The 26129-nt window shown below is 45.0% G+C and overlaps 1 protein-coding gene across 1 annotated transcript; it reads left to right on the top strand.

The window, feature by feature from the left end:
• Nucleotides 1-25833, top strand: LOC139683894 (calpain-2 catalytic subunit). Its single transcript, XM_071579411.1, has 21 exons — nt 1-338; nt 1150-1219; nt 7496-7614; nt 7977-8110; nt 8946-9114; nt 11047-11130; nt 13208-13293; nt 14000-14074; nt 14311-14471; nt 14790-14959; nt 16141-16152; nt 17438-17649; nt 18844-18880; nt 19491-19556; nt 20026-20083; nt 21072-21136; nt 22275-22343; nt 22866-22944; nt 23889-24005; nt 24410-24468; nt 25084-25833. The coding sequence occupies exons 1-21, from the start codon at nt 3-5 to the stop codon at nt 25105-25107; spliced, it is 2202 nt and encodes a 733-aa protein (XP_071435512.1). The 5' UTR covers nt 1-2; the 3' UTR covers nt 25108-25833.
• The last annotated feature ends 296 nt before the right edge of the window (nt 25834-26129 follow it).

The following is a 26129-nucleotide window of genomic DNA, read 5'->3' on the forward strand; positions in this document are numbered from 1 at the left end:
GGATGACAAAGCGGGCCGGGCGGGGCCGGGCTGTGCTGTGCCGTGCCGTGCCGTGCCGTGCCGCGCCGGGGCGGGGCGGTGGCGGTGGTGGTGGCGGGGCGATGGCGGGGATGGCGGCGGCGGTGGCGAAGGAGCGGGCGGCGGCGGCGGGCGCGGGGCGGCACAGCCACGCCGTCCCCTACCTAGGGCAGCACTTCGGGGCGCTGCGGCAGGAGTGCCTGGAGGAGGGGCGGCTCTTCCAGGACCCCTCCTTCCCCGCCGGCCCCTCCGCCCTCGGCTACCAAGAGCTGGGACCCCGCTCCGCCAAGACGCAGGGCGTCGTCTGGCGCAGACCCACGGTAGGGCGGCGGAGGGTGAGGGGATCCCGGGAACATCAATCCGCGGCACTGCCGTGTCGCCCGATTTTTCTTCCTCCCTCGCCCCGTAAATTTGGTTGGATGTAATCGTGCGGGGGCGGCGGTGCGGGGCGCGGCTGCTGAGCGCGGTGCGGGCTGTCCTGGACTGAGACCCCCTCCCGCAGCCTCCCGGGCTGCAGAATCCCGGTGCGCCCGTTTTGAGAAGCTGCGGATGCTCAAAGCACCGAACGCTTCCCTTTGCCTCGGGTCCAAACTGGCAGGTTGACGTGCTCTGTCTGGAAAACAAAGCAGGAGAGCCGTTTTCCTCTCCATCCTGAACCTCTCCGTGTGGACAAACCACTTGGCTTGGGCAGCGCTCGGGGCTGTCGCTCCGGGTAACTCTTTGCTTTAGCAGAGCGTTGAGCTGACTGCCGTTGGGTTTCCTTTCGAAACAGCCCTGTCAGCCACGGGAGCCATGGAGTCAGGTGGACTCCGGGTACCTGGACGTTTCTGAAAGACCTTGCCATAGTCAGTGGCAGGGAGGTAATAGCGAAATGGTTGTGTGCACGTGTGTGAAAATGCAATGGACCCCCTGGCACACACTGTGAAGTGAGATGGCTGCCCACAGGCTTTGGTCACCAACTCCCGTTCTCACTGTGCTTGGTGTGTCCAGTGCCTGCACTCATTCCTGACCTCCTCCATCTCTGTGGTGTTCATCGGCTGTGGTCAATGGCTTGTTTAGTTTGCTGCAGGTGGGTCCTTGTTCCCTCCCTTACCTGTGGCTGTATGTAACAGAGGGTTGTTTTGTTCCCAGGAGCTGTGTTCCAGCCCCCAGTTCATAGCCGGTGGAGCCACTCGCACTGACATCTGCCAAGGGGCCTTAGGTAAGGTGGAGGCAGAAAGCTGAGCTGAGCTTTTCATGCAGGTGCTGACCCAGGACACCATGGTTTATATACTAGGCTGTAACCCCCTCTGTAGATACACCCTTTTGCATCCTACCACTTCTCTGCCCATCAAAACAGAGCTTTCTCACCTTTCCTTGGCATTTGCAGGTTGGGACCGTGTGCATTTGGCCACTGAGCGCAGCCTTTCTTCATGCACCAAGCAGGGATGACACAGACTAGTTTCCTGATGGCTTTTTTTATCATGACCTGTTCCTTTCACATTCACATCCATGTGCCTGAAAGCAGATTGACTAATTTCTGCCTTCAACAGTCTGCTTAGAAGAGCAGTAGTGGGGCATTTCTTTCCCCAGTGGAGAGAGTGCTGCTGAGCAGGGGGGACTCCCTGAAACCTGTCATAAATGCAGTACAGAGGAAACAAATTGTATGGGGGATTCCCTGCCGGTCACTGGCTCTCAAGGAAAACAGAACCAGAGTGTTTTGGGAGAGATGGGCCAGCCTGTGAGCCCTCTGCTTTTGCAATGGCTTCTGCTCAGATTGTTCAATGGTACCCTGCCAGCCAGGCTCTTTTGGAGAAGCCCTGCTAGCTGTGGGCCAGCCCCAGGGGACAGCTGGGAGTAACTTAGCCTGGCTGTTGGTGCTCAGTTATCCCACCCTGGAAGCCTCTCTCCTGCCTTGCCTGCCAGAAGGGGTTTTAGGTGACTGCCAGATTGCCTGCCCACCCAAAAAGCAGTGTGGAGTCTGGCAATGAGGATGTCTGCATAAATATGAGAAGCAATAAAGTGAAGTGAAAGCAGTAGGATACCACTTATTCCATAGCTGTAGTGAGAGGGTTTTTGATTAGACAGCATGATTGAGGGAAAGCTCTTGGTATAGGGAAACATGACTAATACGTGCTGTGTTGTTCTGTTTGTTTGCTTACAAGCAGCATAATATTGGCTTCTTAGTTTCTAGTCCCACTGCTGCTATTTGTGTTTTCATGTCCAAAATATAACAGACAAAGAAGCTTATATTTTGTGCTTATGTTTTTATTCAGAAGTTTTTGAGTGCTTTGACAACTATATAATTTGTGTGAAAAGCCCTGACACTAAAAATTCTTAGATTATTAACTTAGTTCTCCTTATGCCCCAATCCTATCTGTGGTGTGGCTTAGGCTCTGTTGTGTCATGGGTTACTGGCATGTCACCAGCTTCCTTCCCGTGTCCTCTCTGCCCAATATCATGTCTCCCACCGTGACTGTTTTGGCATAAAGAGTCCCAGCACCTAGCACACGTGCCAGATGTGCCATCTCTTTTTATTGTGAAACTGTACAGCTACAGAGTTCTTCAGCTTGAAACGAGAGTTTATTGTAATGCCATTTCAACATCTGGCATTTTGTAGAGATGCTGGTTTCTGAAGGCACTTAGTTGCTTTCTCCCTTCTGCAGGCTTCCAGCTTTTCTATCCAGATGCTGTGGCAGCAAGAGCATGGGAATGAAAGATTTGTAACTTCATTTTCACATTGTGAAGTTGCTGTTGCTAATGCCAAACTGTGTTTTAAACTGATAAAAACATTTGTTGCCTTAATGGTCTTTGGATCACTCAGATGTTCTCATGAGGTTATATGGTATCATGAAAGGATGTGAACTGACTCACAGCTGGTATTATTTTTCCTCCCCAAACTATATTTTAGTTGGAGGTTGTTAGTGCTCTTGTTTGTCTTAATGTTTTCACCATGACTAAATACTGTGATGACTTGCCCTACTATCTTTCCCTGAATCTGGGCAGGATTTTGGTGTTGTGTGAGACAGTCCCATGGTTGATAAAAAAATAGATGCTATTGATCTTATCTCTGTGTAGCCATTGAGCTACTAAGAGCCTGTATGGAAACTCTAATGGAATCTCTGCTTTTTATACAATGAGGCTAGTAGATGTGCTGTACAAATGCCTTTTTTTAATTTTTATAAGTTTTTGTCACTGCCTCATCTGATATCAGCATTGATATTGATACATTTGTTTAACCTTCTATTTACTTGAATATTATGTGCTGACACTGATGTCCCATAACATTTTAGTATGTTACACAGAAGATAACTGGAAGATGGCAGGTGCTTTTGAAAAACTGTACTTTTTATTGTGCTTCTTTTTTACATAGGGAGCTTTTGTAGCCTTATTTATGTCCCAAAGCAACAGACCTGTGGAGCTTCACTGCTGTTGCTAAGACCTTCATCTGGGAGCACTGCAGGGACAGATGAGGCATCCAAAACACATGTACCCATCACTGGTGCAACAGGCTTCTTGGCAGGGGATGCCTAACCAAACAGCTCAGCTAACCTTTCGGCACAGAAGTCTTTAATCTATGGGCCAGGTGCATAAATTTGTATCAAGGTTTTTGACCTGGATTATATGACACTGTGGTGCACAGAAGGCATAGCTGATCATCAGTGCAGAAAAGGTTTTGGATTTTGGTTGGTTTGTTGGTTGTTTTTTTCATTAGGTGAAAGGCAAGAATTTGAAGTCAGTTTTGCAGTATGAAATCTAAAGTCAGTGATGGTTTTTTGCTCTAAATGGCAGCACATGGGATGTGGTGACTCATTACAGCAGAAGGGAGGATCCAAAGCCAGAGAAACCTTGTTCACTCTTAACCGCCTTTTTTTGGTGGGGATGTCACCATGGTAGCACAACACTGGAGCGTAAACAACACATGTCTCTCGACTGCTGTTTAGATGCAGGTGTCTCCTCCTTACATAAAACATGTGTGAAAAAATAACTAAGTGAATACCATGAATTTAGGAAATTAGATCCATGGTTTTCTCATCCTGACAGCCTGTCAGCACGTTGCCACAACCTTCTGTTTTCTAATCAGAAAACTTTCTGAAGTTCCATGGTATTAACATAAATACATTTAGTAGCTGTTAATCTATAACTATGAATGTTCTAAAATAATGACTAGTCTGTGAGTGGCAGGATATACATTAGAATGGACATGTTTCCTTTGACCTCATATTTTTAGGTGAGCTGTGCAGTGACCAGAGGAGCTGTCTTTAGTTTACATCCCTTCAGGCACTTCATGGGTGTGTTTTGCCTGTCTTTTCTTTCCAGAATGGCCAATTTTAAGCCCTTAAGGCTATTTATGCATGCATTGCAATTACATTTTTTTTCTAACATTCTGGTTATAGCTAGAGATTAGGTAAATGTAGAGGTAGGTGTATAGAAATAAGAAGTAAAACACTGAAAGCAGCAAAAAGGAAGCATGAAAGGAAAAAAAAGCAGTACTTATTGTTAACATGAATGTGTTATAAACACAAATTAATAATATTCTGATAACTTTGTTCTTCCTATTGTTAATTTACTAAAATTCGCTGTTATTAACCTAGCCTTGCTAACACTCATTTCAACTTTCAATCTGCCCGATGAAACAGCTAGAAAGTAAAGGAAATTCTTTATAAACTCTGCTTATGGGTGTAGAAGTCCTCTGGGGGGTGTTTCTCCTTGAATTCCTGTGCTTCTTACCTACAGGGGAAATATGACTCCCAAGATGTGTTATGTCATTACAGGGTGTATGTTCTTAATCTAGATGTCTGATCAGCTTCTTCACCCGCACTTCCTGAGCTACTGTGATCATGTTGAATTGTTCATTTATTCTTTCTGTAGTGCCATCTGGCTGCCCCTGCCTTCTGTATGGAATAGAAATGCTAATATTTCTTGGATAGAATGGTGGGGCAGTTGCCCTCTGAGCCAGACTTGCTACTAATTTAAATCAGCACAGTTTTTCTGAGGTTAATTACACCAGTGTCAGACACTCTGGATTTCTCTTGAAGCAATTGAGTTTGCATAGTCAGGTACGGCTGAGCAAAGTAAACTTTAGTTTGTGCTGCGGGTTGAGCATTTGAGAGGAAAAGCATCTCCATAGAGACCCAACAGGGGGCGTAGGGCATTCCCTGAGCTGTTTCCATGCTCCTGATAAAGCCTGTGCAAAGTGTCTTCAGCTCTGCCTGCAGCTTTGCCATAAAGGCCAAGAGCTGCATGGTTTTCCCAGCTGTGCCTTAGGACTGGCACAGTGGCTCTTTTTCTGGATTTACCTAATTTAGTCTGAGTGAGAGTATGGACCTGCCTAACCATGTGAAGGCATTCCAGGAGCCTAGGTAAGCATACCTGTACTGATTTTAGTCTAGCTAGCACAGGTCTGAGATGCCAGAGACTTGCTTTGCCTCCCAGTTGTGCATATCTGTCTGTAAAAGCCTTGTGGAGTGTGGGGGGTGTGCTGGGGTTGTTCAGCTGTTCAAACAGGCACCTCTCTGTAGGGTATCAGTTATTTGGCATCTGTGCTGAGACGGGACAGCTTAACCTATCAGTTTTTATATTTATGACTTATCTCAGGCTTTATGGGTTCCCAACTTGAGATACTCTGTGAGAACTGCTCTGAAGGATAGCTGCTAAATCCCTTGCATGACTGGAGGAGAGAAACTCTATTATGGTACATTAGTCCATCTCAAAATGTCTCTTAATATCTCCTGACCCCAGTCTTTTTCCCAGCAAGCAGCTTTGCAGTATGTGACAGTACCTCTGGATGCACCACAGCACCAGAGAAAGTGCAGCTGCCAGGGAGGAGGGTCTCAGCACCTTGAAGGAAGCTGTAAGAGGAGTTGCCATTTTGCAGAGTGAGATGGATGTGCTGTCACAGAGGAGGGAGGGGAACACCCTCTTTGCTTCCTAATCTGTCACAGGAGAACACCAAGGTGACTTTCCTGCTGGAAAACTGACACAATGATTTTTCCATTGCAGTACAAGCAGCCAGAAGCAGGGCTTAAAGGGAAGTTTTATGTTCAGTTCTACCCCACTAGGTTATGAAACAGTAAAAGCATCTCAAGTTTTGATGTTATTCTGCAATTTCACATCTTCCACCTTTCATGAGATGTGACAAGGGCCATGGGATGGATGTCATTCATACAGCTGCTGCTGGGGGTCAGCTGTGAAAAGCAAGGGATAGCCTGGAGAGAGCTGCAGCTTGCCTGTGTTCCTGCTAGTGCTGTCTGAACAGTGATGGATTTGAGCCTGAGGGTTGGACCTTGAGGGCTGCTTTAGAGTTAACTCACTCAGAGACTTTCTCCAGTTTGGATCCCAACTTCTCACCTCTAAGCTTTTGAGTCTTTTCCTGTGGCAGAGAGAAGACTGTATAGGGACTGCTGCTTTGCTGGCCTCTGGCTTGCCAGCAGCTGGTTCATGCTTTTTCAACATCCAGTCCTCCAGGATCTTTCTGTGGGATCTGATACGTAATACCAACTACCCTCTGTTCACAAAGCAATGGAACAGTGGATCTGGTAATGCTAACAAAGAGTTTTGTGTTGGGCTGTGGCAGTCAGTGTCATCTGGCTCTGTAAATCTGACTGCATTGCTAATGGGCTGAAGGAGACCCATGGCTGAGCAGAAAGGTAACTGCTCTGTTAAAGTGACACTGGGTTCTGAAAATAATTACAGAAAACAGAGATGTAATGTTTATAGAGCTGTGGTGACTTCCTCACTCTGTGTGGCAGGAGATGGTGTGGAAAAACACTGACCAGGCAGCCCAGAGCTGTAGTGTGCAGGCTTGGTGTATGTTGGCTCCATCCCAGGCAGAGTGAGGAGGTGTGTGGGAGTGGGAAACAGTGCCTGCCTTCAGGTCTTTCCTGACTCTGGTGACTAGTGCCAGAGATGAGATGTGGGAGTAGACAGAGAGGCCTCGAGCAAGAGCCTCTGGAGATATGTAAGGTGAAAGGAGCTCCTGTTTGAAGGGAGGTTGGCAAGAGACCTTAAAGGGAGCTTGTCCACAGCACAGCTCTAGATGGCAAGGCAACAGGCATTTATTAAATATGGAGGAGGGAAAGGAATGCAGCCTATGCTTGAGAAAACACTGTCTTTTTTGAGGAGAAACTGCACCCCTAAGTACCTGCATGTGCCCACAGGCTCTTCACCTTTTCCCCATGCTATTTCCTAACATGTAGGCACTCAACTGAATACTAAGTTTTCTTCTGGGTGACAACTGTGGTGGTAGATCAGAAAAAGACTATTTTGATTTGTTTTTAATTACTTCAGTCTTCAGAAAACACTTGCCTGCAGCTGGAGAGTATTTGTGTTCAGGCATTCGATCTGTCTTAGAGAGGTAAGGTGATGGGAAGGATCTTCCTATCCCAGCTGAGGGGATTATTGGTTACAATGCACAACCCCTATGCAATACAAAAAATACAGAATAAAGTAGTTTGATGATTGAACTTAATTTTTTTCTTTCCTTTTCTTTTTGCAGGGGACTGTTGGCTATTGGCTGCCATTGCTTCTCTCACCCTGAATGAAGAAATTCTGGCCCGTGTTGTTCCCAAAGACCAGAGCTTCCAGGACAAATATGCAGGAATTTTCCATTTCCAGGTATGTGGAAAACAGCCTTCTTCCCCTGGTGCTGTTGGCCAGGAGCCAGTTGGCTGGCTGTATCTCTGTGTGTGTGGATTCCTGGAACATCAAAGAGCCAGACAGAAAAAGGGAGACATCTAAGAAGGGTGATGGTGGAGTGGTGGAAGGAACAAGTGCATTAACCAAAGAGCTGGGAGCAGGGGCAGCCTTTGTGGTCCTGCCTCCACCAGTAGAGCCAGCTGAGTCCCTGAACAGGGTGGATGAAGCTGGCTGTGGGGCAGGTGCTTTTCCTCTAGGAAATCAGTGCTAGCAGATAAACGTCCTGGTGACCAGAGTGCACAACGTGGCATGGTGACAAGGTGCTCATGCTCTCTTTCCAGTTCTGGCAGTACGGGGAGTGGGTGGATGTGGTGGTGGACGACAGGCTGCCCACCAAGAATGGGGAGCTTCTCTTCGTGCACTCGGCAGAGGGCAGTGAGTTCTGGAGCGCGCTGCTGGAGAAGGCCTATGCCAAGTGAGTAGAGACCAGATTTCCACCCCATGCACATCGTTGCTTCCCCATAGCACCTTCAAGTGTATGAACACTATGCATTTAAAGTGTCAGCCTAATTATTAGCTTTTACAACTTCTGGGGAGTCCCACGATGGCTCCTTTAGCACAGCTTTTTTGATAGGTGCCTAAGACAAGTGGATAAAGTATTGGCTTTGTTGCTAGCCAAGAAAAGTAGCTCTTGCATCTCATGGAGAGGCTGTTCATAGAGTGGTCTCCTGTCACCAGGGCTTGAGAAACTCCCTTTCACGTTCTCTATGCATCTGTGAGGGCTTGCAGCTGTAGTGCTTCAGTGTGCAAAGCACATCAGTCCATGTGCTCAGGTCTGTGTTCAAGGCAAAGACACTCATATCTGAATCTCTGGGTTTGGGTTGGCCAGAGAGTTCTTCTCTCTGATGTTAGTATTTTGAATTTACATAAGAAATTTAGATCAGCTGAAAATGAGACCAGAGATTAAAAGACTGTGGAACTTAAGAGGCAGATTGCTGGGTCTTAATTTTTTTTTTCTTCAAATAATGTTCATGATTTTTGTCAGCTGAACCTGCAACCTGTATGCATGATTATGTAAGATTTTAAGCTGGGCTTTCCAAGTACACAGGTCTAAGAAGCAAAGCTGAATGGACTGCACACTCAAATTTGTAGCTGCTGTAGTACTGCTGAAAGCAGAAATGTTGTCACCGTTGGCACACTGAGTGCCTCTACTTAAGAGAAGAGGAGAACAGGGAACCTGATGGTTGTATGTGTGAGAAGAGGAAAACAAGGAGCATGATAGGTGTGTGTTTGTCCTCCATTTTGTGCAGGCTGAATGGATCATATGAGTCTCTTTCTGGTGGCACCACCACTGAAGGCTTCGAGGACTTCACTGGTGGAATTGCAGAATGGTATGAGCTGCAGAAGGCACCACCCAACCTCTTCAAAATCATTCAGAAGGCACTCCAGAAAGGCTCTCTCCTTGGCTGCTCCATTGATGTGAGTTAGCAGATTTATTGCAGGCCGCTGGAGGGTATGGGCCATCCACAGGTACTGCACACAGGATGCAGGTTCCATCTACCTATGGTTCTCTGCTCTGCCTTGTGCCTGGAGAGTTTCACCCATGAATGTGACCCATGCACATGCTCTTCATGGCGATTAGGTTGAAATGCAGATTTTATTAGTAAAAGCTCTTTGCCTCCTTTGTGTTTCTTTCTTGAGACCTAGAGCTTTTGCTGCTTCATAGGTTTGTGACTCATCCAGGGAACTCTTTAGAGATCTTCAGGTATGTCTTTGTTCCTAAAAATGGTTGTAGCTTGGCAGCAGGGTGGTATGGGGTGAGTAGATTTGGACAGAAAGATGCTGCTAATGGCTCCTGCAGATGCTCAGATGCAACCTCCATCCTTGCTGTAGCCTTTTTGTCATACAAGTTGCAGCTAAAATGTTCCCAAAAATCTGGACTCTGTTCCTAAATCAGAGAGGCTCAGACTGTTGCCAAGTCTTTAAAAGGATTTATGAGAAAACAAGTTGTCAAATGCTGGACCTGCATGAGAAGGAAAAGAGGAGCTTTGGCCTTCCCTCAAGGATTCAGTATCGCTTTCAGCCTTACTGAAATTACTCTAAGTATTATTATTGTGGTAATCACCCTCCTCCCAAATGAGATTATGTCTTAGTTATGTCTAAAGGGAAGGTAAATTGTTTCTAAGAACTCTATTCATAATACAAATGTAAATGTTTCCTCCCATTTTTTCAAGTTAAATCAGAATCCCAAGAGAGGGAAGCCTCACAGCAGGAAAAGTACTTGGTTAATATCAGTGTTTGACTTCACCTTACTTTCAAGGCCTGTTTTACTTGTTTGCATTTAGATAAAAATCTGACACTTAGGTTTTTGCCCCAGAACACAAATCTCTTTTTGTTGGGGGTGGGGGAGAATAAATACATTGTGTTATTGATAAGTACTGGCAATTTCTGTAGTGCAAATTTTTTGTTATTGAGATTAACCTTTGAAAAAATCTTGTAAAATTTTTTCCTTCTTTTCTGTGAGAGAAATAGGGACACAGAAATTAAGCATTACATGGAGAATGTGCTGCAGGACAGTAATAGGGTGTGAATTGACAGCAGGAATCCTGTCTACTCGATCCCATCCTCCCTGGTTTTTTAAGCTTCAAATATGCTTGTTTAGAGATCACACACTTTCTGAAATAGTGGGAAGACAATGATAGCCATATGCTTCATAGGTAGTTAAATATTCACTGTCTAGCAAGGAGTGACTTTTCTCTGCAATGTTTAAAGGTCAGACTGCCCAAGTATTCTAATGGCCATAAAAAAGTGAGAGGGTGATGTGTCTTCAGGTGCCAATGACATCCAAAGCTCAGTCTCCTCCCTTGCAGCCCTGTATGGCACATCCAAGGGTGGCAGTGCCAGGGGAAGAAATGGGAACCTTCCACCCTGCTGTGGAGCTGAAGGGAGTGTTTTAACCCTGAAGCAAAGCACTGGGGCTTGCTGGACCTGGGTGTGATCCCCAGTGGTGCCTAGGTAGCCTCAGGCCAGTCACTCCCTTTTTATTTCGTGGCCATCTTGAGAAAATGCAGTTTATTGTGTGTATCCCCTTTGAAGATGCACTAGAGGGGATGCACCACACCAAGTGTTTTGGAGCTGAGAGGGAGATTCCCTGGGAGGCAGGGCTTCTGGTGTGCACTCCTTGCCATGAGCATAGCCCCTGGAGCTCCAGCACCACATGTGCTCCTATTCCCTCTTCCCACTCTGTCATGCTGTTCCCTCTCCCCTCTCTGTCATGCTGCTTGCATCTGTGCAGCAGCTAAACCACCCCTGCATCCTGCCAGCAAGACTAAAGCTCTGTTGGAGGGGGAAGCTTTGCTTTGTTGGATCTCCTGCACATGCGAAGCTCACCAAAGTTGTTTGCTCTTCCAGATCACCAGTGCAGCAGAGACAGAGGCAGTCACTTCCCAGAAGCTGGTGAAGGGACACGCATACTCCGTCACCGGAGCAGAGGAGGTAGGTGTGCCACCCCAAAGGGCCTTTGTGTGGCAGCCACAAATCCATCTTCAACACTGCAAATTCTTGAGTGTCACTCATTTTGCTGACTCATGTTTTGAGTCTTTTCTTTATGAAGGAATGCTGAAGGAGTTGGTGTGTTTTGGATAAACACAAATTTGTCTTCTTGGTGGTCCGACTGAAAAAAACCCCTATTTTCCCATAAACATTGCTTTTTTTCCAGGGAGTAGGACAGTGGGCAGCTCTGCGTACAGGGCACACTACCCTCTGCTGGTGACCAGGCCCTTCAGTTCAGTTCTGCATAAGAGGCAGCACTGTGCCTTAAATGTGCAACAAGATGTGAGATGGGTACCAAGCAAGAAAAATAAATATGATTGTCCTTTAAGTGCCTGCCAAACAACGCTTTTCAGCAGGGCATGGTATTTGAATGCAGGATGCCTGCTGAAAAGTGGGTGATTGATGAGGGTAAGGCAAGTGAAAACAAGGGAAGCAGACTGTAGTGTCCTTCCATATGTCTAATGAGTTTTTGGAGTTACTTCACCAATAATTGGTTCTGAAATAATTTCTGAAACTTGAGGGAAGTGTAGAGAGTCGCTGACATGCTGCTCTGAGCTGGATGCTGCTAGTGGGCAGGTTTGTGGATGTGCTTTTGGTCCTCTTGAGTTGGACCTTAATTCAAAACAAGGAATGACTAGGATGGGCTGTTCCTTTGGAGATCTGTGCAGACTTTGTAAGGATAGTTCATCTTGGGATGTCATCTCTGGACTCTGCATTGCTGTTGCTCTGCAGTTTTCTGGCTTCAGGCTCTAGGGGTTTCCCAGCTCCTTCCTCAAATGAGTGTTGTATGTACCTCAGAAATGGGATGTTTCCACTAGAACTAGCACAGCTGTGCTTGGCCTGCCCTCTGGGTGTGCAGAGAGCAGTAGGTGACACGCACGGCCTCAGCGCAGTGTGAGCAGTGGCTTATGCTGCTGCATAACAGGACATTAGTGTGGTCAGGGGGGTTGTGGCCACTCTGAGTGTCCCATCTCTTGTAACAGGCTCCTCTTATATATATAGGGATGGGGGAAAAGGCATTTGAATGTACAAAGGCAGTTTTATACATAAATGAGGACTTAGAGAAATATCTTGGTGCTGGCTTTTTGGCAGTCCTGTAGCAGTTTTACATTCCCTTTGCTAGAAGCCTTATCAGAGGTAATTTTTTAGCAGCGCCAAACAGATATTTTGGTTATCATGAATTTTGGTTTGTGCATGTTATAAAGTTTCTTTGGGCAAGTGTCTTGGTTTAGCTTGGCAAAATGCCACCTGCCCAACAGTCTGTCAGAGTTCCCCCCAGGGAAAGGGAGCGAGGAGAGGAAAAGGAACACGAAGAAGAAGAAAAAACCAAAACCCGAAATGGCAAGCTTTTTATATTTATACGAAAGGGAGACAATTTAAAACAGAATATGATATAACACATATATATACAAATGTGGAAAAAAACAACAACCTCCGAGTCACCCACCTAAACAACACAGAACTCCACCACCTCAGCCCACAAAAACACCCCAACAATCTCCCCTCAAAGGATACTTGGCAACAGAGGAGAAAACCAAGACAAAAAAAAAGTTCTTCCCAAATCAGATAGCTGTGAAGTGGTGGCAAGGCCAAACACCCCCAGCAGCAGTGATAGCAGATCCACTCAGCACCCAGCCATGAAGGGGAAAGAGAGCTAGGCACCTCCTACACCTTCTTTTATACTTGATTTGACGTCAAAATGATACAAAATATCTCTTTTGTTACTTAAGTCAGGTGATGCTTGTTCCCTTCTCAATCCACGTCAAGATCTCTGGGCCTGCTAAACTGAGGCCCAGCTAAAACGAAAGCCAAAACTACCACAGCAAGGTTGGGTGCATGAAGCACATTCAGGATCAATCTGACTTGTGTCTTTTGGACCAGACATGTCCATGTTTGTGTGTATTCTTTGTCGTGTGGAACACCTACATACTTGCTCTGCCGTGTTTAATTACTGTAGATGTGGGAGGGAGCACGGTGCTGTGTCCCTGGGTAACTCTCCATGCACTTCTGATCGCATCAGGTGAACTTCCGAGGGACAGCGCAGAAGCTGATCAGAATCCGAAATCCCTGGGGGGAAGTGGAGTGGACTGGAAAATGGAATGACAAGTGAGTCAATGGCTTACATGCTGCCAAGAGGCTTTTACTGCAGGGGTGCACTCATGTTTCTGCTTCACCTGTCTTTTCCCTACCTCAAATTCCTCTCTAAGTCATGTCTGGATGTGAAGTTCATCCAGACATCCTGAGAAGCATCCCATCGCTGTCATCTTCCTTGTGGCCACCACAGTATCTGATGCCTTTCATGCAAACACCTGCCTTCATCTAAGATGCAGTGATTTGGTTGGTGATTCCTAGAAACCTCACTGTAGTTTCTGCTTATTTAACAGGCTGTATTCATTGGTGACCTTCTGAAAACTTACTTTCTAAAAGTAAGTTTAAAGTAATTTTTAAAGTAAGCTTTGAAAATCCATTTATATTGTTAGCAATGAAAGCTGAAGTTTACTCACTTGTGTGGCTGGGCAGTCTTTATTCTGAGTCTTTCTTTTTCTAATATAAAGCTCTGCCTCAGTCAAGGCATTAGAAATTTTTGAAAATAAAACTCTGCTTCTCATCTTTACCTTGGATATTTGAGAATTGAGATCTTATGTGCCAGGTCCATCTATTTTTAGTTCTGCAGTGGTCTGAGAGCTCTGGAACTACTGTCAGTTAGGTCTTGAGGAGTGTTGCAATCATGGAAAGTGAAATCATTGTGCTAGAAGAGGCCAATGGTTTAATCTGTACCATGTGCTGGAGTTGATGTGGGGTTCTCTTTCAGCTGCCCAAACTGGAGTGGGGTAGACCCTGCGGTGCGGGAGCGGCTGACCAGGAGACATGAAGATGGAGAATTTTGGTAAATATCACTAAGTTTCCATTTTGGCAGAAAGGAATGTCACCTGCTCTGCTTTTTTTTCCACACAAAGTAATCTCTCCAAGATGAGTGTACAAAATCACCCCAAATCTTAGTGTAAAATCACCCCAAATCCTAGTGTTAAATCACAGTGAGAGAGAGGGGATCATAGGCAAGTTGATTGTACAGAAAACCTGCCCATCCTGAGGAGACGTTGCCAGTGGCATTGCCTCCCACAGGATGGCGTTCAACGACTTCTTGAGGCATTACTCCCGCCTGGAGATCTGCAACCTGACTCCAGACACCCTGACAAGTGACAGGTACAAGAAGTGGAGCCTGCTGAAGCTGGATGGGAACTGGAGGCGAGGAGCCACTGCAGGGGGCTGCAGGAATTACCCAAGTAAGAAAAACTGGAGGAACATTCTACTTGTCCACTTGGTACTTTCTGTGGGAGCTTCTGGGAAATGGTTTGGGGAGGCTTGTGGAAGAGGACAATGTGCTTGGGATGTCTAGGACCAATGTCCAAAAAGTGCAGGTGTTTGGGAAATGTGGCTGCCTGTTGAGGGTCAAGTTGTGGTTGCAAAGGCTGGGCATTAGATTTTCCTTCTCATAGCTGATTTTGTGTGTCAGAGCCATGTCTGCCCTAGCTGACATGTAAATATGAACACAGTTGCTTTCAAGAAAGCCTCTGAGCAGTTTGCATAAATCCATTTCCCAGACACTTTCTGGACAAATCCTCAGTATTTAATCAAGCTGGAGGAAGAAGATGAGGATCCCGATGATCCTGAGGGGGGCTGCACTTTCCTTATTGGGCTGATTCAGAAGCACCGGCGGAAGCAGAGGAAGATGGGAGAGGATATGCACACCATTGGCTTTGCAATTTATGAGGCAAGTAAAGGCTGTACAGGCACGTGGGAGGAAAAGGAAAAGTAACTCTATAAATGTGATAGTGCAGTTCTCAGACTGGGCTTTCTATCAAAACTCAGATGGGATGGGAAAAATCCACTTAGATGTTTAGAAAATCATCCTCCACAAAAATAGTGGTCAAACACAGAGACAGGTACGCAGAGAGACAATAGAATTTATGACTCTGGAGATGTTCAAACCCAGGCTGGAAAAGGTCCTGAGTAAATTCATTAACTTTAATATCAGCCTTGCTTTGAGTAGAGATTTGGACCAGATGACCTACAGAGGCCACTTCCCACCTGTAATATTTTGTACTTCTAAATGGAAGAGCAGAATGACCATTTTAAAAAACATAAGAAATGCAGAAATCCAGTTTCCCTTTCACTTGTCAGGCTGTGGTGAACAGCAACAGAATGAAAGCAGCTGTGGTGGGGATGTGACCATAGCTGGGACACCTGTGCTACCCTGGGGAGTGTGAAACCAGCAGCAGAACCAGCCAAAACACCTGTAAAACTCCTTCTGCTGCATGAAGTGTCTAACGTAGCTCCTGAAGCAGAACAGAGCTGCAAAGCTGCTTAACTGGCAGTGAAAGTAGGAGTGATGGTCTTGTCTGTAAGTTGCTCTGTAACCATAGACAGTATGTGCAACTGCTTGTTTTATCAGTGTCCCAGCTTTGAAAAGCTTACCAAAGGATCTGGTCCCCATAGAATAATAAGGTTTAAAGCAAAGCTACATCCCCTTAAGCCATAAAGAAACAGAAAGTTCATTATTGCCTTGCTCAGCCCCTGCTTCGTGTCCTGATGGTGGAGAGGTCAGAGGGGCAGGAAGGTGAAAGGGGAAGTGGGAAGAAGCAGTAGAGAAATTGAGCCTACAAAAAACCAGCACAGTTGGCTGCGGGGAGGAGATTCAGCAGAAGGCCAGGAGCAGCCTGACTGTGCCAGGCTGTGCCCACGCTGCCCCAGGCGAACCTTACCTGCCTTCAGGATGGAGCTGGGAGCTGAGCCAGCACTCATTGGGTGGCTGGGCTCAACCTTCATCTTCCCCTCAAGCCAAGTGCTGTTGTTTTATTCAAGTTTGGATGTACCTGCTAACTAACTGTGAAAAGAAGTAGCCCTGGAGCTGCCATTCAACAAGCAAATAACTCTCTCCTTTTCTCCTTGCAGGTGCCCCCAGAGGTATGTAACATGTTGGTGGTTAAGGTGCAGAGTTTGGGCTGAATGGCTTTTGGGAAGGAACGGTTCAGAAGATCTTCCTTCCCTGCAGGACAACATGATTGCACAGAGTCTCAAGTTAGAGGCCATTTATTCTGGAAGAGGTCTTGAGCCCACATTGCATTTTCAGGATGTCTTGACTGGGGACGAGTGTGCTCTGTACTGCAGAAACTCACCAAAGCAGCCCTCCCATGGCTCTTATCCCAGCCCAGACCCACGCTAGCTTCCCCAGAGCACTGCTTTTCCCAGCTTTGCACAAAATTCATGTTTGACACATGAGTAATATTGCAAGGAGGTGTTTATATTCATTTCCCTAAGCGCCACCTTTATTAGTTTCTCTCTGTTTCTACCTGCAGGTAGCTAATAGCATGCCCTGGGGGTCAGAGCGCGATGGCAATGCAGCACTGCCTATGGATTACGAGGAGGGCTGCATGCACCTCTGAGCTGTTGCTGCTCAGAGGAACAACTAAAGTTGAGCGAAAACTAGGGAGACCCCATTACTGGGCTTGCTGTACCTGTGAGTGTGCAAGTGAAGCAGTTGGGGCATCTCATGGTGCCTGAGGCTATGCTCAAACCAGTAGCTTTTGTGTAAAATGTGGTTTCATCCAGTTAATTAAGTTTCATATGTACCTTTTCAGTACCTTAGCAGTAATCTGTCAGCCACTCAGCTCTCACCTGAGTGATCAAAAAATCCCATTTTGTTAAAAAAAAGAGATTCCAGCTACAGTCCTGTGAGTTGTTCTTTCCCAAAATGTTGAATTTTATCTCCCATTACAGCAGCGGGTCTGACAGGTTTTGCATTCTTTGAAATCTGGGAGGACAGGAAGGAGGAGTTTTCTGAAACATAAACATTCCTGGTGTTGGCTTCTGGAGCTGAAATAGCCTACCTGTAAGACCCTGCACAGAAGAGTTTTACTTGGAAGATCATAGAATCACAGAATGGTTTGAGTTGAAAGGGACTGTAAGGATCATCTAGTCCCAGCCCCCCCGCCATTGGCAAGGACACCTTTCACTAGATGTTACATTTAAATATTGTATTTTATTCTTGAACCCCTCTATTAAGAGCTCTCTGCCTTAAGGCAGCCTGACCTCAGAGACAGGTCCGAGCTGCAGACTCCAGGTAGCAGCAGCTCCAGGAACCAGAGGGACACGGTTCATTAGCTGATTGATGTATCTATTATAATTTAAATTTGTAAGAGCTAATGAATGCAGACTGTGGGTTTTTTCCTCTTTCTTTGCTTTTCATAAGTTTTCTGGCCAGACAAATATTCATCTGAGCAAAAACTTTTTCCTGACCAACAAAGCAAGAGAAAAATCAAACACCTTCATCAACCTCCGAGAGGTGCTGAACCGGTTCAAGCTCCCTGCAGGGGAATACATCGTTGTGCCCTCGACCTTTGAACCCAACAAGAATGGGGATTTCTGTCTGCGGGTCTTCTCTGAGAAAAACGCAAACTCCACGTAGGTACCTTTTTGTATGAGAGTGGTATGAGCACGTGGGTGATCTCTGGTCCCTCTCGTAGGCATGGAAGGAAGGAACAGCCCAGGGGTGGGGTACATCTGCTTCCTAGGAGAGAAGGGGGGATGCACAATGGCCCTGGGCAGATGGGATCACAGCAGCTCTTGTTTGTCCGTGGTCTCCTGATTGGCAACTGAAGAAAGTTTGAGTGAACTTAGCAGGAAGGAGTGGTGGAAGAAAAATAATGGTATCTAGTACAATTTATTATTATTGTTGTTGTTTTTGTTTTTATCCCTGGCTGAGCAGGCATTTGTAGTTATGGGGCCTTGGGCAGTTGGGTGCTACAGCACAGTTAGGTCTGTGGAGAGGAGAAAGTCCCAGGGGTGGCAGGTTGGGTGCTTGGGAGACGCCTGTGTTTTCAGCTGCCTGGGAGCACATTGATCACCAAACTGATCTCACACCATTGAGATCAGGCTGGAAAAAATTCAAGATACTTGCTCAACCAAATGATACCTTTGATAAAGTTAAAATGTGTTTTAATGGAACTGGCTCAAACCACACTGTTAGCTCTAAAACCATGAAAAAATTTTGATGTCACATCTTAATGAGCACCTGGTCTAAAGCCTCAGGATGGGATGTGTGTTAAGTTCCGTGGTTCAAAGCAAGCAGGATCCTTTATCCTGCAGTATTCTGCTGCATGTTTCTGCTTCGTGAGAAAACTGGGATGTCTGTGTGTGGACACATTCAGCTTTGAATGGGCCCTTAGCAGTGCTTAAGTAGGTATGGTACTCCCAGAGGACCTGGGGGACAGCATAAAACACATCAGAATTTCAATTTTTACACAAAATCTCACTTTTTGCTGTTTTAAATGAAAAGAAAATGAGAGAAAAGTGACCAGATAGAGTTTAATCTGCAGCCAAGAGCCTGGTCCTGTGCTAAGGTCTGTAGGCAGTGACACCGAGTGACCCAAAATCCTGTCTGTGCCTCTGCAGGACATTACACAGTTTGCAATGTGCTGCCATAGCTGGCAAAATACTGCTTTCCTGTGATATCCAGTATCTGTCACTGATTAAGCCAGTAACTTTGAATACTAATTATTATTTCTGTATTTTAAAGACTATCTCTTTAATTGAAGCTTGAAGGAAAAGCATCATAAAAGTGACTTGATTTTAATGTTGATTTCTTTATCTTTCTAGGGTGATAGATGATGAAATTGAGGCCAATTTTGAAGAGGTATATACACCTAAATGTTTTAAATTGAAATAGTTTTGTGGTAAAGAAGTGGAGATTGGAGTGTCTGTTGCCTGTGCAGGGCAGTGTTTTTCAGTAGGCATTATCAAGAACTTTGGGAAAAGATCTTTCAATATCCATAATTGGATGTCAAGCAAGTGGAAATATTGTAAGCAATGTAATGGAAACGTGTTGTCCTTTATCCAGAGCTTGGACTTCCTAGGTAGAGGAGATCAGGTACACTCTGAAGAGTTAACTGGAGCCACAGGAAATTCCCTTTGCTCTCCAGGAAGACTGCAGCTTTCAGCCCTAGGGGTGTTTTTGCATGTGATGTTGTTTCCATGAGTAACTATGGCTCACCGTATCCTGCTGGAGCTGGGGATGTTTTGCCTGCTAATGCATGTACCCCAGTGAGATTTCTTTTTTCCCCCTGCACTTGCAATGCCAGCATTTTGAAGTGCCTCTGTAAATAAAACTGATTAAAATCACAGCAAAAGCACTCTACCTTCAATTTTGCCATCTAAATTGTGTTTTACTAGGGGCAAGGAAATGTATGAAGTCTTTCTCAGGCAGAAAATTTCTCCTTTCCACATTCTCTGTTTCTGTCTTTTAGACTGAGGTCAGTGAAGATGACATTGAACCCAACTTTAAAAGGCTTTTTGGACAGCTAGCAGGAAGTGTGAGTATTTTTCTGGTCATATCTTAATGGCATCATGGGTGAGTGGGTAAGAGAGGTGTCTCCCCCAGGACAGAGTTTAGTTCTTTCACCGAGTCAGATCTCAAGTTCATGCATAATTATGCATGCCAAAATCTGTGTACTTCCCCATCTGCTTATACAATGGATTTGTGAGTGCTCTTGGTGAACAATCTTTGCTCTCTTTGAACTGCAGGCTCAACTTTTATCTCTGCAGGGCCCTAATTCTGTCCTTGGGCAGAGCACATGATGCAGGCACAGAGGGCTCTGGAGGGCTGGGCCTTCTCCCCAGGCTGTTCTGGGCTGTCTGGGAATTTGGGCACACCTTGCAGCTGGGTGTGCTAATGCCTGGGAATTGGTGGTGCTCCTGGGAATGGGAGGTGGGAAGCGCTTACTGCTTGCAGATGGTGTCTGCCATTCACAGTGAAAAATGTGTTTTCCTCTTTTTCCACAGGATGCAGAGATCTCAGCCTTTGAACTGCGTGCCATCTTGAATAAAATCATGGCTAAACGTAAGGACCTTCTTCCAACAGCAGCTTCAGTTGGCCACCAGCAGGTTTTCAGCGTGGCTGTGGGAGCACAGAGTGCCCCACTGACCTGGGCAGAGCTAAAGTGCAGGGCTGTGCCCCAGACCTTCCCTTGGCTTTCCATATGGCCATGGCAACATGCTCTCTGCTGCTTCAGGGGGCTGCAGAAATGCTGGAGCTGTGCCAGCCCAGAAGTTGTTTCACAGGATGTGTGCTTTGGCAGGATACATATGGGTGTCTTTTATCCTGGCATCTGCCACTGGAAATTGACAACCAGGAAGATGGACAGATTTGATTAGTGCTTGATAATAATCAAGAGAGGTATTGCTGCCACCTTAGTATTGAACCTCTCCTGAGTGGTTCAAACAGCAGCCCAGCCAATGGTCTGGGGTACCCTTAAGAAGGAGGAGAAACTTTGAAGCTCTGGACTTCTTTTTCTGTGAAGCGATTCCTAACTTAACTCTGCATTATTTTCCCTGCTATTAAACAGTGCTCGAGAAATAAGTGCTGGGAGAAATAACTGTCTCTTTAATTTCCAAGTCAGGACTGTGTTGTATATCTGTGTGCATGAGCCAGTTAGCAATGTGGTATTGCTGGTTGTGAAGCTTGATTTGATACTCAGCCCTTGCATGAAGCTACTGACCACTGACCTGCATAAGTTAAACGTCCACATGGTCCATAGAAGTCCACCCTTGTCTTTGCAGGCAGACAGTAAAGACAGGAAAGCTTTTATCCCTGACTCTTGCTTCTGTAGCACACCTACAAACTAGACTAACTGGGCTGGTTGCTTGGAGAAACATCCCAGCTGACGTTCACCCAAAGTCTCTTCATCAGCTGTGGAGGAAGCCAGCAATGGGATGGCAGCAAAGAAGGGCTGGTGTGTCTACACTGGTTAGAGAGCTCATGAGCTATTTAGGACAGTGCTGTGGTATAGCTTGCAATGATAATCCTGTCTTTTGCTCTTCCCTTACAGGCCAAGATATTAAAACTGATGGCTTTAGTGTTGAGACATGCAAAATAATGGTTGACCTGTTAGATGTATCCTTTAAGACTGTTCCTAGATGATATTCCTCTCCCTGTGCTGAAGTAGGTGAGCTGCCTTTGCTCCCTGGTGGGTCCATCCTGATGTACTAATGCCTCCTGAGGCGGAGAGGCTGGTTTTACCCTGGTTCCCCTGAAAAAGCAGGGTAGTGCTGTTCCTGCTCACCATGACATGCATTCTCTCAGGCAGTAGGGACAATCCGTTATCAGACATTAGGATTTGCTTTGAAGTCTTCCCAGCTGTTGTGTATTCTGGTTTAGCTGGGCACAAAGTGATGTTTGTGCTGGGAAAAGGCGCCTGGCTCTCAGCATGGTCTGCATGGCCTTGGCTGTGGAGTTGTAAGTCCACATCTGGGTGCACTTCACTTCTATCTTATCTGGCTGCAATTGGTAACAGCATTATAAAGCCATGAGGACCTAACAAATGGAAAATGAGAGAAACAAATACAGGAAGCAAAGAGTACACAGGATTTTAGGAGCTTTTACTCCTAAGAATATGGGAAAAAGTGTAGGATGAAGGTTCAAGTCTAAGAATAGTTGTGTTCAGCTTTTCAGTGCAGTGGGAGGTGAATTGCAGAGTTACAAACAGGGAAAATTACCAACACAAGGCAATGCTCTGCTATAATTTGGTGTAAAATATGGCAGTCCATAGGGACTCCTTAGCAGATTTTGGGAGCGATGCCATGACCAGGTTCCTCTGTTAGCTGTTTGCGCAAGAACTTCCCTTCTCCAAATAGCAGGCTTGGTTGTGGCTTTTTCTGTTTATAATCCACACTTAGGACTTAGGTTCCTGTAGCTGCAGGTGTTGAACCAACTACATAGAACAAAATGACATCATCTCAGCTCTTCCATACTTGCAGAGAAAAGATAGAGCTGCAAAGGGGGAGCAGAAAGATCTTGTGAACTGATTGTGGTTTAAATTAATCATCTTACTGCTTTAGACAGACATCTTGGACAACAGTTGTGTATTCAACATGCAGAAAGGACAAGTCCTTCAGAGAAGACTTGCATCCTTCTTTTTCTTTTACTTACAATTTTTTTTAAAATAAGTTAAAACTGCCCATGTAAGCAAACTTAGCACAAGGAGAGAAAACCCCTTTCTTCCCTCCAAAGATATTCCCTTAACCTAGAGAAGAATGACGGGAGTGGTAAACTGGGGCTGAAGGAATTCCACACCCTCTGGACAAAGATTCAGAAATACCAGGTAAGATGCAATCTCTTTGGGAGAGCAAGCAATGACACAGAGAGGTGGCTTTGGACTGATTTGCCTCATACAGTGTGCACACATTTCCCAAAGCAGGGAGCGTGTCCTCTGTCGCTCAGGTTATGTCCCTTGGAGTCCAAGGGTGTGAATACTTTTCCTTTGGGTGCTGGAGTGAAAGGCTGAAGGAGAAGCTGCCTCTCTTCCTGCCTTACTCTGGGAGGCGTTTCTGTTTTAACTCTTTCAAATATTTAAGTTTTCTACTAACAGTGTGGGTTTGGTGTCAGTGTTTCCACTTTGGTAGTGATAGTGCCATTTTGTATGGCTGTTCAAGGAGTTCTCCAGAGTAAAGGGCTTTAGTTGCTCTTAGATGAAATTGGCATAAGTACCAGGTCCTTCAGGCCAATGTTGCAAATGCTCCTCGGTTCCATACAGGCTGCATTTCAAAATTTTTCACTTCTGACAAAAGCCAAACCATTCTCTGAATTATTGTCAAGGTTTGCCTTTGGGTTTCGTGTTTTGCAGAAAATTTACAGGGAAATTGATGTGGATCGATCTGGTACCATGAACTCATACGAGATGAGGAGGGCCCTGAAAGCAGCAGGTATTTATATTGATGTGCCTCTTAATAGGATTATATCAATCTCAAACTGGGTTGATAGATGCTCACTGGCCACCTGTAAGCTGAAAAATCCCGTGTTCCCAGACCTGAAGGCCTTCATGTGATTTATATGTTCAGTTTGGGCTCTTGTCTTGCCACACTAAAAGGATCTCAAAGGACTGACAGATTTGCAGTTATTTTCTTTAATGACCAGCTTTTGGAGAAGCACAAATGACTGCAACAATCTGGTCTTTTAACAACATACTGTTGACTTTCAGTGAGTCTCTCTGGGTATATGTGGGTTTGGCATAAGACAGCAGAACTGGGATGCTGTGACCCAGGGAATGGAAGGGGCCTTGAGCAAGGGGTGATGCTCACTGGAGATTGAGTCAGTTTGCTACTGCAACCACTGAAAACCAAATCTGAGTTATGACAGTGAGGGGGATGTCACAGAGCTATACAATCCCAAATTAACTTACTGATCATCTGGGGCCACCTTAATGTCCGTTTTTGGGCACTCTGGAACTTCCTCCTTTTGTCACCACATGGGGCAGCATTTCAGTTTGTACCAATTTTAGACGCTCTTTGGAAAGAGGGACCCATTTGCCCACAGAAGGCCACTGCTTCATCTCAGATTCTGGAACCACCTCATCACACAGGAAAGGACCATGAGCGGGAGCAATTGGCCATGTCCCCTGGGAAACAGCAGTACAGGTGTGGGAACACACACAGCACAAAGAACACGTGACCTAGTCACAGCTCTCCAAATCACTCAAAATACAGAAGAGATTGTTGAGATAAAGTAAATACTCTTAAAATTTGTAAATTTAACCAAAAGTAGATCATTGAATTTCTGGTAGTGTGTAAGGTTGGGGTTTTTTTGTTGTTGGTTGGAGGTTTTTGCAATTTTTTCTTTCTTTTTTAAATCCTTAACATTTTATATTTAGGGTTCAAACTGAACTGCCAGTTACATCAGATCATTGTGGCTCGTTTTGCTGACGAGGACCTCATCATTGACTTTGATAACTTTGTCCGGTGTTTGATTCGGCTCGAAACCTTGTTCAGTGAGTATGGGACAGAATCTGTTGCTTTGTGTTTTCAGGATAACTGTCCAGAAGTCCAAGATAAGGTATTAAGACAAACTCAAAACTGAGATATAAATCTGGCACCCCACTTTGCATGCTTCTACATCTAGGAATCAGCCTTTTAGGCCAGGCTGCTGAAGCACAGCCAGTCTGCCAACAAAACAACCCTAAATGGATCAAAGAATACTACAGCTATTAAAGATGTTTAGTCTTGTTCCTGCACAATGGTGTTAGATTAGCCCTTTTTGGTTTGGGGTGTAGGCCACTGTCAAGTTTTAGATTCTGGGACTAAATTCCTTTTTGATCCTCAAGCACAAAGAAGAGGAAGGCTTTCCAGCAAGTTCCTACATTCATCCTTGTCTGTCATCTCTTTCCCACCACAGAAATGTTTAAAAAACTGGATACTGAGAAAACTGGAACAATAGAGTTGAACCTTGTTAATGTAAGTTCATTTAGCTCTAAAACATTTGTTTTCATATTTCAGGGGAAGGGAGGGATATAAACAGTCTGATTGATAATGGCTAGTTATCTGTATTCACATAAATGCTGGATTGATCTACCTTGTCTATTTGTAAGCAGCCTTAAGAAAGGTTACCTTTTAAAAGTGTACCTATATCACAACATATTCTCTCACAGACAGACAAGGTTCCTTGCACCAGAAGCCTCTTATCCCTGTACTGGCAGTAATTTTGACTGATAGTCAGGCTTCTTCCTTGCTTTTTCTATCATCAGGGTAAAATGTAGGTGTACTAGTGACTCACAGTCTTGTCCATCTCTGCCCTGTAGAAAGAACTAAGTTTGGAGAAAAGTTCCCTCCTACATGGGTTTGACTTACTTATGACCCAAACATAACTTATTTCTGGACCTAAAGGAGGAATGTGCAAATCATCCCAAAATTCTCTCAACCTAAAGGAGATACAAATTTAAAACACACAGGAAAAATCCTGAAATTACTTCTGTAACAACAGGCTGACTTTATTCTAGAAATGGGAATATGCATACTTGCTCCATGTCTTTTTACTGAATTTAACCTTGGGTCCTTTTCCTCTCATTACAGTGGCTGTGCTTTACTGTCATTTGAGCCACTGGCATTGGCTTGAGACCTCTAAAAGAGCATGATCAGATGAAGACAATCAAGCTACATACAAGTAATATCCTAACATGAATGTGCCTTAATTTACACATGGCAAATTTTGCACGCTATTGTACAACAGAAAGCATTCTACTTCAACAGAAGAATTTGTAACCTCATTTTTAAGAGCCTGACAGTCTTTACTATTATATATCCTCTGGACAAAGGCTTTAATTTTGTATTAATCCTCAATGCAACTTCTGAAAATACTGCTTGGCTAATATCTTTTTGTTTTAAGGTGTTTTACAGGACTCCTGGAAGAAAGCTCATCATAACTTGACAGTCTGGTTAAACAAGTACTTTTTGAATAACAGTTCCACTCCATCCTCCATATCTGAAATTAGAAAAGGGATGGTGTTGGATATCTTAACTAAATACCTGTACTCAGAGAGAGGGGGTCCCCTTGTATGCCTTCTGTCAAGCCCCAGCACTATTCTAGTTAAATATTTGAAGAATTTGAATAGCAAGTGCAGGTTTTACCAAAAGGAAGGACAAGTATTTCCCTCCTTACCATTGATGTGCCTGGAGAAGGAGCCCGTTGGCAAAAAGATTCTTGCAAGGCAAAGCCCATCTTCTCAGGTGGAATCTTGAGTTCCTGTATCTTATTTATCTTCCTTTGAAATTCAAAAATGTATTTAAATAAAAAGAGTAGAAATAAAGTTTACAAGACTGTTATTTCTGCTGCAGCTAAGCACATTTTTTTCCTTATAGAGAGATCATTACAGCACCTATGCAGAGCTTTTGCTTTCAGGAACAGAACTTGCTTGTTGCCTTTTAAAGGTGAAAAATAACATTCTGGAGCTTAAAAAGCTAAAGGTTTCTAAGATGGATGATTGATCCTATATGCCCCACACCCAAACTATTAACATCATGAGCTGCAAAGATTGCTGCTGTTTTACATTTTCCCTGAGGAACTGTGTCCTCCTTAAAAACCATTTCTTGTACTTAACAGGCACCTTTTCAGAAAGCAG

Source organism: Pithys albifrons, chromosome 2 (assembly GCF_047495875.1).
Source record: "Pithys albifrons albifrons isolate INPA30051 chromosome 2, PitAlb_v1, whole genome shotgun sequence".
Lineage (NCBI taxonomy): Eukaryota > Metazoa > Chordata > Aves > Passeriformes > Thamnophilidae > Pithys > Pithys albifrons.